The sequence below is a fragment of the Gambusia affinis genome, linkage group LG10, assembly GCF_019740435.1.
Source record: "Gambusia affinis linkage group LG10, SWU_Gaff_1.0, whole genome shotgun sequence".
Classification (NCBI taxonomy): domain Eukaryota; kingdom Metazoa; phylum Chordata; class Actinopteri; order Cyprinodontiformes; family Poeciliidae; genus Gambusia; species Gambusia affinis.
This window is the reverse complement of record NC_057877.1, coordinates 13,270,572-13,283,720: the sequence shown is the minus strand read 5'-3', so window position 1 is coordinate 13,283,720 and position 13,149 is coordinate 13,270,572. Positions and strand designations below refer to the sequence as shown.

Here is a 13,149-nt window from a genome sequence, read left to right as displayed (position 1 = left end):
GATGGGATGAAGCACTACAGGCAAAACTACTCGGATTCATAAGCGTACTGTTCCTATTTTTCAGTCACTAGGTGGCAGCAGTGATGCGCTCAGCTGACTGGCATCATAACGAAGGAGAAGGAGAAGGAGAAGGAGAAGGAGGAAAAGTTCTCGAACATGTCCGAGTACGATCAGATCCAGAAGAACTCCCTAAAATTAAAGGGAGTGGGAGAGCTTTCAGCAGGAAAGAAGTAGGTGTTCTACAGCCAATGAAGTATTTTCACAATCAACAGCTGGTCGCTGTCTCCAAAACAGCTGTTGTTAACACGTTAGCATCTGAAGCCAGCCAGCTAGTAAGCTAGTAGCATTTTTGTTAACGTTTGTGATTATTGTTATTTGTAGGCATGAATCGGCATTTAAACCAAGAACATATACGTGTTAATGTGTCTCTCTATGGCAATATTATGAATTGCTTTTATGGAAAGCTTAAAATTTTGGATTTGTAGCATTAGCACCCTCAGTCACTCATGTAACAGAAGTCGTAGTTTCGACCATACGGCATAAGACAAGTTTAGAAATGCAAACAATACACTTGAGTTTTTATTAAAACTAACACAAGTTTGATTAGTGAAACTCTTATTCTTTTTGCTAAAATCTCCAAATGACATTTTAGTGCTTTAGAAGAAGCTAGGTCTCGAACATTTAGCATTCTTTTAAAATCATACGAAGCTTCCGATCCGGAATTCCACCTAATTTTTCACTACCTCGATCGTACTTTTATCGGTTGTTGTTTAAAAACTACAACATGTATACTCTTCAAACCGGGACTACGACATTCTACACAATTATCAGAATAATTTAAAACCAGCATGTAATATGTCAAACATTTGATCTGATTATTTACCTTACACAATTTAAAAATTAAACTTGTCATTGTTCAGTAACTCCCATTAATCAAGCCTGATACTATTGCTTTTATTATCTACTTTAAAAAGCAGATGTTTGCCCAGACAGTGTTGTGTTTTACATTTTCATTTACAAAAAGCCATAAACAAGAAATAAAATATTTTCTATATAAATCTCTTAAAATTTAACAATAAATTACATGAAAGCATTTAAAAAAACAAAAAAAGGAAAACCATGTTGCAGAATCTAAATCAATCAAATAAATAAATTTGACACCAGCCTATGGGGTTTGTGCTAAATATAGAGTTAATTTTGGTTGAAGTAACATACTGCATGAAACCTATGTACTTTTTTGCATTAACAACACGTGTTTTAGTTTCCTCAACAAAGTTTTTATATTTTTTGTTGTAATAAATTAAGAGACAACAAAAAAGCAACAAAACACCTTTGCCAAAAGTTTTGAAAACCTTTGGCAATGTTGTTTTTGACAGTAAAAAATACACATAAGATATCTGTTATGTGGTTCAGATAACTTCAGAGTTTTCTCATTTTTATTTTATGTTTATTTTGAAAGGAAGAAGAAAAAGAGTAAAGAGAGTAAGCATCGCCTGGAGGAAGTTGTGACGAGCCAAAATGATGAGGAGGAGGTGAAAACAAAGAAGGCGTACATCAACAAAAGGACACCAGCACAAATCGCTTTTGACAAGATGCAAGAAAAGAGAGTAAGTGAAAATCCTGAGCAACTCTGGGCTACTGTCACTGGTTTTAGGACATAAACAATAACAACACACAGCAGAAATTGGATTTGGTAGAAAGCCTTTTTGGTCTCCATTGGCTAGAAAATTGCTGCCCCAGCTATTTGTGTAACACATGATAAAATGCTCCTGAACCTCATAGCAATCACTTTTTAACAGGTGTTTTGAGTTTACCAGCTGCGAATCTTTTATGTTACTCTTGAGGAATTTTGGTCCACTTTTCTTTACAGAAATGTTCCACTTAAGTCGTATTGGAGATTTTTCAAGCATGAACTGCCTTTATAATGTCATGCCACTGCATTTTAATTATATCAAAGTAGTGAGCTAGACTAGGCCAAACAAAACTGTTTTGTTTTGTTTTTTTGCAAGTTGAAGGGGGACTGGCTCCATTGTTTTGAATCTTTCCCATGCGCATAACCCAAATGCATCTGAGCTAAATAATAATGTATAAACTGCATATTAAAAAGAAAATTCTCAGGTTATTTTTGTCTGATATTAACATTTGTTTCATCTGAAATCTGACAAGAAAGCAAAGGCTAAGTAGAAAATACTTATTTACTGCAAAGTATAGCAGTATGCTATTGGATATTGTCAACGTTAGTCAAACAAACCCTTCTGCCCTCCCAAAACCAAACAAGCACTTTGACTGGTGCAATAGTTAGGAACTTTGTCGTTTTGCAAACTATTGATATTTTCTACAGGACTGAGGGTTGAAATCATGCAACAGCTGATCAGTTTTTATTTACCGTAACTTAAAGTACCTGCACATACACAAGTATAACTTAAGTTCTGAAACCAATACGAATACATTAGTTTTCCAACACACACGTGTTTAAGAGATTCTAAAACTGTCTAAACATTTTTCATAAAATATTTATTTTTATCAAGGTTGCGTTGTAATAAGCTGGATGTGTGTGGAAGGTATCACATTGGGTATAAATTGGTCTTTTGGTTTAAAGCTAATTTTGCCGTCTCTCTTTTCTTGCAGCAAATGGAGCGAATTTTGAAGAAGGCATCAAAGACACACAAGCACAGAGTTGAGGTGAGTCGTCTCAGTTCTATCCTGCTTCCCAGGCATCTAAAATGGACCTCAGTCAGGTCATTTTTATTTAGAGAACTATTCATCATCAAATGTAGATTTTATTGCCAGTAATTTTTTTTTAGCTTTGTCATGTATAGAGATATAAAATTGCCTTGATTTAAATTATGTGCAAATGTTAAGTGTATATATCTAAAGCTGCTGCTTTATTTTTGCGCAGGATTTCAACCGCCACCTGGACGCTCTTACGGAGCATTACGATATTCCAAAAGTCAGCTGGACCAAGTAAAAAGCAAGCTGTGTTTTTTTTCCCTGAGTCCTTGTGCTTTTTGTTCTTTTTAATTTGCATGTTTATAAAATGCCATTGTTAGGCTTAAACTGGCATTCATTCCTTGGTTGTTACTGTGCACAATAAAGTATTTAATATTCTTTTTAATGTGTTCTTTTGTTTTTAACCTCCTGATACTTCACTGGTATAATGTTTTAAAGAAAACAAATGTAATCAGGGTGAATGCATATATTTTTTAATCTTTCAATGGGACACTGCTAATATGGCACATCTGCATATTCTTTAAACATGAAAATCTTTTCTGCAATTCATATTTAAAAGAAAAACATTGTGAGTTAAAATGTACAGAATACAACTTTGTGTACATTAACGGATTTACTGACACCACATTCTGGATGCTGAGGTCTTTAAATCAACAATACATAAGAGGTTAAGTCTCAAAGTAAAAGTTAAGTCTCAAACAAAACGGAAAACAGAAATCTTTCTGTTTTTATCAAGAGATGTAAGGATTTAGAAAGTTATTTTCATCGAGTTCAACCATTTCCAAGGTTGTGGTAGTGTTTTCACAGTTCACTTTGGCCCAAGCATTTCACTGGGCTTTACCCACTGATCAAACTGCTCCTCGGTCAGGTAGCCCAGCTCCACGGCCACTGCCTTCAGCGTGGAGCCCTTCTTGTGAGCCGTCTTGGCGATGGTCGCGGCTTTGTCGTAGCCGATGTGCGGGTTGAGGGCCGTGACCAGCATGAGGGACTCGTTCATGAGCTTGTTGATCCTCTCCGTGTTGGCCTGGATGCCCACCACGCAGTTGTTGGTGAAGGAGACGGAGGCGTCGCCGAGCAGTCGAGCCGAGTTCAGGACGTTCTTCACCATCATGGGCTTGAAGACATTGAGCTCAAAGTGTCCGTTGCTTCCCCCCACTGTCACGGCCACGTGGTTCCCCATCACCTGGGCGGCCACCATGGTCATGGCCTCACACTGGGTGGGGTTCACTTTGCCCGGCATGATGCTGCTCCCGGGCTCGTTCTCCGGTAAGATGAGCTCCCCCAGGCCGGAGCGGGGTCCTGACCCCAGGAATCGGATGTCGTTAGCGACCTTCATCATGCTGACAGCCACCGTGTTCAGAGCTCCGCTGAGCTCCACCAGCGCGTCATGAGCCGCCAGGGCTTCGAACTTGTTGGGGGCGGTGATGAATGGGAGGCCGGTGAGGGAGGCGACTGTAGCGGCGACCTTCTCTGCAAAGCCGATGCGGGTGTTGAGTCCTGTCCCGACCGCCGTACCCCCTGCTGCCAGCTCGTACACCCTGGGCATGGCGGCCTTCACCCTCTCGATGCTGTACTTCACCTGCTGGACGTACCCGCTGAACTCCTGTCCGAGCGACAGCGGGACGGCGTCCTGGGTGTGGGTGCGTCCGATCTTGATAATATCTTTGAACTCTTCAGCCTTGGCAGCTAGGGCATCGTGCAGGGTCTGGAGGCCGGGCAGTAGGACATGGTGGACCTCTGTAGCCACAGCTATGTGCATGGCAGTAGGGAAGGTGTCGTTGGAGCTCTGACTCTTATTGACGTGATCATTTGGGTGAACTGGATCCTTAGAGCCCAGTTTTCCTCCCAGTATCTCAATAGCCCTGTTGCTGATCACCTCATTTACGTTCATGTTAGTCTGAGTCCCTGATCCGGTCTGCCACACCACCAGAGGGAAATGATCATCCAGTTTACCTGCTGAAACCTCATCTGCAGCCTTTACAATGGCATCTGCCAGCTTAGGGTCCAGGCCGTAGTCTTTGTTTACCTCAGCAGCTGCTCTCTTCAGGATCCCGAAGGCCTTGATCACTTGGATTGGCATTCTCTCACTGGGTCCCCCAATCTTGAAGTTCAGGGTGGATCTAACAGTCTGAGCGCCGTAGTACTTGTCAGCGGGGACCTTGAGCTCGCCAAACGTGTCCCGTTCAATCCGGAACTCCGAGCCGGCCATCTTGGAGGTACAAATGAAGAGTTTTGAGTTGGCGTGGAGTCTCTGAAGAGTCAGGAGGTTGAAGTTAAACTCCTGGACGCTTCTTAACGAGCGAAACATGGCTTCTCATTAGAGGTGAATTTTGGGGGGAGGTCAACTGAGCTTTCCACACTGTAAACTGTCATTGGGCGACAAGAAGCTAAGAAGGGGAGTCAACCAATCGTGGCGCAGGAGAGGCGGGATTTCCGACTGCTTCATTCGGATGTGAAGCTCTTCAAAATATTTCACATCTGTACTTCCTGTAGTAATGGGACTATTCGACTGGAAAATAAATCCAAAATTTTTACTGAGTAAAAGTCTGCAGCTTTTACAAACAAAAAAACATTCAAAATAAAATTACATTACATACATGTTATTAAACTACTAGACTATAGAAGTTGCTAATTAACAAATTTCTGTACTGACTTAGCAAGTTTATGTTTAAAAAGCATTCCTATTCCACGTATTTTCAAAGTGAAAAAAAATCTTATGCTCCTGTAACGTGAGTGTAAAGTAATCAATTGGTATTATAAATACAAAAAAGTGTATATATGGCATTCATAATAAAGGGTGATAAAAATTTAAAACGTGTAGGTCTATCGCTGATTAACTTTTGACAGTCTAATAATGATTTTTAAAACTGAAATATTGTAAGAAGAATTCTGTATTTGTGTTTCGATTAAATTAAACCAAAGTAAAATCTGCTTTACACGAATTTACCAAAAGTATTTTATTTTGAAGGCAATTTACGTTCCCTGAGCGGAAGTACCTGCTACACTCCTTCTCTACTGTTCTCGGAGTCTCTTCTCGCGTTAACGCCGTGCTTGGTTAGAATGCAGCTAGCTCGTTAGTTGACTCCATCGTTTCCAGGTTTCATGTCAACCTGAAAACATTAGACCAAGAGAGACACAAACAGCAAATTGACAGCCGAACGCTTTTAAAACCCAGGTTGCACGGAGAGGTGGGACAATGCCACACAACTTCCAGGCCGGAGACCTGGTCTTCGCTAAAATGAAGGGATACCCCCACTGGCCAGCTAGGGTAAGTAAGCAGCCGAAGGAGGAGGGGGTGGGCTGTTCTGCATGGGACGCTGTGGAAGCCTCTCTTCTGTATCTCTTCAATATCTAAAATACATAAATAAACACATACGTCACTTAACTTGTGAGAGCTAGCAATTGCTTTTTTTTTATAAAAGCCTATAGTCAGATTTAGGGCGGTGAAATTTGCATGTGATGCTGGCCTAATCTGCCAGGGAAAATTTTACAAGCGGAGCTAACGTTGTTAATTTGGAAATGACGTTTGAGATAACTGTGGCTTGTTTCCTGGATCATAAATCCCTCTCTATGGTGTCCAAGCGCGTATATCCAACAGCACTTTTTATTGATGGGGATTCGGACATGATGACAGAGTAATGTTTGAGTTGTTGCTTGGATATTGTGCTTGGTTACAGATTGAAGATGTGGCTGATGGAGCTGTGAAACCACCACCTAATAAAATCCCTATTTTCTTCTTTGGGACCCATGAAACGTAAGTGCATTGTTCAGCAGGTTTATATATATTACCTTTTGACATAAAATTGACTAAAATTGCAATTATTTTCAAACTTTTCTGGCCATTTATGATGTTCTGTTTTTTTTTTAATTTATTTACTTTGGACTTAGTCAGATTTTCCCCCAAAGAACTAACATAAATAGAGAAAACATGTTTTGCATGTTCTTTGATAAGGGTAATTTTGAATCAAAAATAAAATTAAGAAATTACTAGATTGCAGCTACTTATTCATTGAAACTTCTATATCCCATTTTTAAAAAGCCTATCAAAAAACACAATCATAGTTGGTGTGTTTGTACATCAAAAATTTTAGTATCTGAGTGTAGAGCAAATTGTTCAAATCCAATTTCTGCTTTATTGATTAGTGGATCTCTAAAATTTAAATTTGCATAGCTAAACATGGTACATTTATAAGATGGTTCAGTAGCATTATTATTTATGCCTTTTAGATAAATTTATTACAAATGTGTTTAATTCTTTTAAGTCTAAGCCTGAAAGGTGTAAACTAGATTTGATTAAATCGTGACTTGTTATGTATCTTATTAGCTGCTCAAGTTGAGTTTTAATGGTGAAACAAGAGATTTTTTCGACACAGTATTTGACAAGATGGCACAGGCAATGCATAAAGTCACCAGCAGGGGACAGAATACCTCGCTTTAAAGTCTCATCAGTACAAACCTTTCTGTATGCAAGTTGAACCATTCTGTCACTTGAACTGCGAGCATATTTTTCAGCCATTTAATTTTAAACTGTTTTTTTTTTTTGACTCTGGCACAGAGCATTCCTTGCAGCAAAAGACCTTTTCCCATATGAAAAGTACAGAGAGCGCTACGGCAAGCCCAACAAAAGGAAGGGATTCAATGAAGGTTTATGGGAGATCCAGAACAATCCACATGCCTCCTACAGTGCTCCACCTGCAGTAAGTCAGCTGGATCTTTAAAATCTTGAAGCTTCCACAAGTGAGAGTGAACTCTCATATAAGGCACCGGTTGTTTTTACCGCTGCCAAAACAATATATTGATCATTAGAATTATTATTAGGTTGTCTGCCACGCCATAGAACCCAAATAATGGAAAATTTTAATAGTTTAAAATCCTAACTCTTAAAACTTTAGTACCTCCCGTAACTGATAAACATTCCAAGCCTAATGCTGACTTTCCATAAGAACAAACAGTTTTTGTAAGTTCTAAATATTCTTTGAAGTTATGTTGGGTTGTTTTAGGACATTCATATTAGTTAATCTCTTTACTGGTATATTTCTGCAGCAGGCTAGCTCATCTGATAGTGAGGGGAATGAAGCAGCAGCAGGAGGAGAAGGAGGGGGAAGTGACGAAGAGGATGACGACGAAGACGCTCCAGTTGCTCAAAAAGCCGACTCCGGCAGCGAGGACGAGTCAGATTCTGGGAGTGACGACAGAGGGAGGGGAGGTGGGATAAAGCGAAAGGCACAGACTCCCAAGGTAAACAAAGTGTTTGAACATTTATAATGGAAATACTTTTCTAATAACGTTTTTGAGCTGAAGAGAAAGTGGATATGATTTTATAAAAAGGGGCTGAGGGTGCCATAAATGCACTAATTTCAAATAAGATTTTTTTCCCCCACCTTTATTTGCTTAAAGAAGAATGTACACAAGAGGAAGCCATTAAAAAAAATCAACTTAGTTAAAAAAACAACTCTTTCTTAAAATTTATTTTAAGCGGCCTCCTCCTCCAAAAAAAGCGCGAGGCTCCTCCAGCGACAGAGACGAAGAGGAGAGCAGGTCTCCGTCTGAATCAGAACCGACGGCTTCAGAGTCTGACTCTGGCAAAAACAGCGACAAGGTAATTTAGTCACTCGTACACATCGTGCTATGAATGCAAACTGTGGAGACAAAGAGTACTTTACAACATGAATTTGGCCTTTGTTTTTCATTCTCTAGGATTTTACTCCAGATAAGAAATCCGGTGGACGAGGAGGAAAGAAAGCCGGTGGCAGAGGGAAGAAGAAGGTGAAGCAAAAACCCTGTTTTACTCGTGATTTTTAGTTTATTTTGTGTTTATCATCAAGAAACATTCTACTTACTCTCCACCGTATTCCCTCGGGTTCTACAGAAAGGTTCTTCTGACTCAGATTCAGAGTCGGGATCAGGGTCAGAGAAGAAAATCGCTGACAGCGACTCTGAGGACGAGAAGCCACGGCCGGCTCTGTCCGGCTCCGAGTCCCAGTCTGGCTCAAAATCAGAGTCCGAGTCTGATCCGCCTCCCCGCAAGGGCCCGCAGCCTCGCAAGAAAGGTACGAGTTCTGAATCCATTTCATCCAAAATACTTAGGAAAAAGATTCTAAGCTTTTCTTACTTGTGCATTTGATTTATTTCTATGCTTGTTTTCCTGGATTCACAGAGAAAGCTGCTCCAAAGCCTCGAGCAAGAAAACCCAAACCTGCCCCTGCTAAACGAGCACCGTCATCATCCTCCGACAGCGACAGGTCAGGCTGCTCCTTTTATTTTTATTTTCCGATAAATGAAAGTCAAATTAAGCAGCTGAATAGTTTCCCCCCCACCCCCACTGCATACAGTGACAGTGAGCCGGACCGCATCAGTGAATGGAAGAAACGAGATGAGGAGCGCAGACGAGAGCTTGAGGAGCGGCGGAAAAAGGAGGAGGCTGAGGAGCTCCGCCGGCTACGTGAGAGAGAGAAGGAGGAGGAGGAGAAAAAGAAGAAAGACAAAGAAAAGGGCAAAAAAGAGAGTGATAGTGACAGCAGTAGCAGCTCGGATGAAGGTATAGAGGAGCATCCGCTGAAGAAGTCCAAGAAACCGCCTCCGCCCCCGATCCCCGCACCCTCTGACTCTGATTCTCCACCTCCAGCAGAGGTAAGCTTCCTTTGTGAATTACCATGAATTATTTATTTATTTTTTTTACTGCGAAATAGTTAGATAAAACATTTTCCTTCTTTCTTTTTTTTTCCCTGTCAAAAAGATGAAAAAATCATCAAAGAAAGTAGACAAACAGAAGGCAAGAATAAAGAAGGAGAAGGAAAGAAAAGACAGAAAGGAGAAGGAGCTGAAAGAGAAGAAAGCCAGACAGACGGAGGAGAAGTCCAGAGCGAGGTGAGCGGTCAGAAAGGGAACAGACCACGGAATGCAAATGTCATTAGAAGAACTTGATTAAATATTAAAGGACACTGATCACGCTGTTGTGTGACTTAGGTCTAAACCTGAAAAGCCCAAACGCCGACCAGAGAGGCCGCCCGAGAAGAAAGTGGAAAAGAAAAAAGGTCAGAAGCAGTCATAGTTTAATCTGCTCTGCATCTGGTTATCACGCACCGTCAACAAATTTATTACACTAAGAAAACTGCAAATTCTTCTTATTAAAATCCCTTTTAAAATATTCATGCCCACCGGAGCTCTTTTCATTTAGTCATGTTGTATCTATAAACGTCTCCTTCCCTTTATTCTCACGCTGCTCAATCAAGTCTAGTGCATGATGTAATTATCTTTAAAAGTCACCTATTTCTTAAAGAGTCCTGGTAAGAGAAAAACAGCATCATGAAAACAAAGGGACACAGCAGACAGGTCAAGAGGAATCCTAAACACAGAACTACACTGGGATGGTTCAGATCAAACATATTCATTTGTCATGACTGCTTTTTCCATTCTTTTCACAAGTATACACTATTTTTGTCTTTATCAATATCTAGAGCCATCACCAGAGGAAAGGCTACAGAAACTCCACACAGACATTAAATTTGCACTTAAAGTGGACAACCCAGTAAGTGGCATGAAACGTAGCTTCCTTTATATCTTTGTGTTGCCATGAAACATTAATGGATGGATGTTTTTGTTGCATTCTAGGACATTGAGCGTTGTCTAAAAGCTCTCGAAGAGCTTGAAGCTGTACCTGTCACCAGCCAGATTCTCCATAAAAACGCTGAAGTTATCGCCACCCTAAAAAAGGTGCTGCTTGCTGTGCATTTTCTGTGGGATAATTCATACATAAAAAACACAATGGCATCCAGCTGAAACCAGATATTTACATACGCAAAAAAAAAAAAAAAACGTAAATAGCTTTTTTGTCTATACCAAGGGTCTCAAACTCCAGTCCTCAAGGGACTGGAGTTTGACACCCCTGGTCTAAATGTTGTTTTTATCTAATTTTTATTTTTTAAACTCAGAATATTTCAGTTAAACAAAGAGACCTCAGTGAAGGCATTTTTGAAAAAAAAAACCTCAAACGTATTGCTTCCTTGTGTGGCAAAATTAAAAGAAATCACCCCAGAACAATAGCACACATTAAACACGTTAAAACCAGCCCTGTAATGACATAAGCTAAAAGGCTGCTCAGAGAGGAAGAAGCCATCACGAAATGCAGTTTGCAGAGGCAGTAACATGCTGCAGAACGCATGTAAATATCTAGTTTCTGCTGAATATGCATTGTTTTTGTGCTGCATATTTTCACCTTGTGCAATTTGACTGATTCTTTTATAGTAATCCGTTTTTCTCTCAACGTCTTAAAATAAAAAAAAAAAATCACTTATCAGATTCGGCGGTATAAAGCCAGCACTGCAGTCATGGAGAAGGCCAGCGAGGTCTACAACAAGTTAAAACTTCGCTTCGTGGGAAAACCAGAGCTGGCAGCTAAGCCTAAAATAGAGAACAAAGAAACAGAGAACGATGAAAAGCAGTCACAAAACACTGGTATGAGAAACATTTCAGGTTGAGTTTTAGTCTCACTGCAGCCGTTTATAAGTCTGGATGTCTTTTGTAGAATCCACACCCGTGAATGGGGAATCGGAGGAGAAAAAAGAGAATGCAGAGGAGGACGAAAAGCCCAATTCGCCTCTGAAAGAGGAGAACAATGACGGCCAAGGTTCAAGTCCAAACAGGTTTGGGTCAACATGTATCAGATCGTTCTTATTCATCGATGCCATATTGGAACTTTTTTAAAAAAATGGAAACGGATGCATGGCTTAATTTTCAGTACACTTGTTTGCTGCTGCTGCTGCTGCTGAAGTGTTATTTTCTCTCTAGGCCCAGTTCAGACAGCCCAGCTCCACAACAGACACACACATATGAGGAAGAAGACGGTACCGTCTCAGCAGAGCCAGAACCGGCCGCCGTAGAAACCTAAAAGACTCTCTGGAACCACTGGCAGCGGACCAAGCGCTAAAAGACGGTGGCCTCTGCTTGACGATCAGACGCCGCTCTCGGCTCAGGAGCATCGCCACACGCACCCAGCATTTCCTGCAGCACCTGTTACAAAAATAGATGATGCTTTGGACTTTTTTGTGGTACACTGGTATCAAGTCAGAAAGCCATCCACTCAGTCTGTTGGTCCATTGTTTCTCACCGTTAAGTGAAAACTTTCTTTTTATTGTTAATGAATTTCCTCCTCATTTTGTTCAACTTAAACTCCAGCTCCTGCCTCGTCGTCTGTCTACTTTCAAACTGCCCACATATTAAAAAGAAATCATCACTTTTTTTAACTTTTTTTTTTTTTTCTTTTTTTTTTTTTCTTTTTTTTTTTTTTTTTTTTAGCTCTCGCAACCAGAATGAAATGGAACCAAACTTATTTTAAACAGAGACCGGGACGACTTGGAGAGAAATCTTTTTTCTCTTTTTCTCTAAGGACTTTTTGTGTAAACCCTTACATCTGTTTACTTCCTTTTATAAAACCTGCCAAACATCACCAAGGCCTCTTTTCTGTGTGTGGCATTGCCAGAGTGGTACAGTCCTGTTTATGAGTCTTCTGTGTTAACTATTTAAATATCTGGTCTAAATCCAGTTGATACAGTCTGAAATGTAAAGAGTCACTAAAAAGCTGTTTTTTTTTAACTGAGGTCCACCTCCTTTTTAATTGCCTTTGTTTTCATAGGATCACAGTTTTGTCTCTAAAAAATAATTGCTGTGCAGTTAAGCACCATACACTCTCCTCTTTAGTGTCTGCTTTCAATGGATCATGATGAATAGGGGGGAAAAAAACTGAAAGCTGCCCTCAGAAGCTATTGAGATCTCATGTAGCTGCAGCGTATTTTGACTTTTTTATGTGCATACATCATGTGTTTTTAGTGCTATGTAAATTGGTAAAGCATTTCTATAACGTAGTTGAGACTTGAATAAAAATCTCAGCATGGTTTTGTTCACTTTGCTTCTTCTCTGCTCATACATTACATTGAGGTTATGATAAATGATGGAAATAATTGTGCAAACTGAGGAGTTACTGAGAACTAGAAAAATTCAGAAGAAATCTTTTACTATATGTTAACCAGAAAATATGGCATTTTAGGATATATTGTAATACTTTTGATGGTCTTTCCATTGCATAAATACCTTTAATAAGAATATGTGGTCAAAAAATAGGTTTTATTTTTAGGCCTACATTATTTGAAAATGTTATTTTAATGAAGAATCTAGTATTTTTATTTAAATTTTTTAGTTTTATGGCAGTATTCTTTCAATTTCTATTAAAATATGCTGTGCTATTGAAAAGAGTCACTAACTGAATCTAAAGACAAGTAGTAGAGCAGTAAAATTATCTTTCTAGACAGACTTTTGGAGTTCATTTTAATATAGCATAAACATTTATGACAAAAATAAAAATACTTAGTTATTTAAAATGCAATTGTGTGCTCTAGTAAATATATACAAATAGTCACTGTATGA

The 13,149-nt window shown here is 39.6% G+C and overlaps 3 protein-coding genes across 3 annotated transcripts; 2 read left to right on the top strand and 1 right to left on the bottom strand.

Annotated features, from left to right (window-relative positions):
• Positions 1 to 71: 71 nt before the first annotated feature.
• Positions 72 to 3,108, top strand: fam32a (family with sequence similarity 32 member A). The gene is made up of 4 exons (XM_044130012.1): positions 72 to 230; positions 1,460 to 1,607; positions 2,629 to 2,682; positions 2,900 to 3,108. Exons 1-4 carry the CDS (start codon positions 157 to 159, stop codon positions 2,966 to 2,968), a joined length of 345 nt encoding a protein of 114 aa, XP_043985947.1. The 5' UTR covers positions 72 to 156; the 3' UTR covers positions 2,969 to 3,108.
• A 79-nt stretch (positions 3,109 to 3,187) lies between these two features.
• fh (fumarate hydratase) lies at positions 3,188 to 5,728 on the bottom strand. Its single transcript, XM_044130010.1, has one exon. It carries the CDS (start codon positions 5,036 to 5,038, stop codon positions 3,539 to 3,541), a length of 1,500 nt encoding a protein of 499 aa, XP_043985945.1. The 5' UTR covers positions 5,039 to 5,728; the 3' UTR covers positions 3,188 to 3,538.
• hdgfl2 (HDGF like 2) lies at positions 5,720 to 12,620 on the top strand. The gene is made up of 16 exons (XM_044130009.1): positions 5,720 to 5,998; positions 6,408 to 6,484; positions 7,286 to 7,427; positions 7,774 to 7,968; positions 8,207 to 8,329; positions 8,428 to 8,496; positions 8,600 to 8,780; positions 8,888 to 8,972; positions 9,063 to 9,360; positions 9,467 to 9,597; positions 9,697 to 9,764; positions 10,188 to 10,258; positions 10,342 to 10,443; positions 11,028 to 11,184; positions 11,255 to 11,372; positions 11,518 to 12,620. The coding sequence occupies exons 1-16, from the start codon at positions 5,927 to 5,929 to the stop codon at positions 11,615 to 11,617; spliced, it is 1,989 nt and encodes a 662-aa protein (XP_043985944.1). The 5' UTR covers positions 5,720 to 5,926; the 3' UTR covers positions 11,618 to 12,620.
• The last annotated feature ends 529 nt before the right edge of the window (positions 12,621 to 13,149 follow it).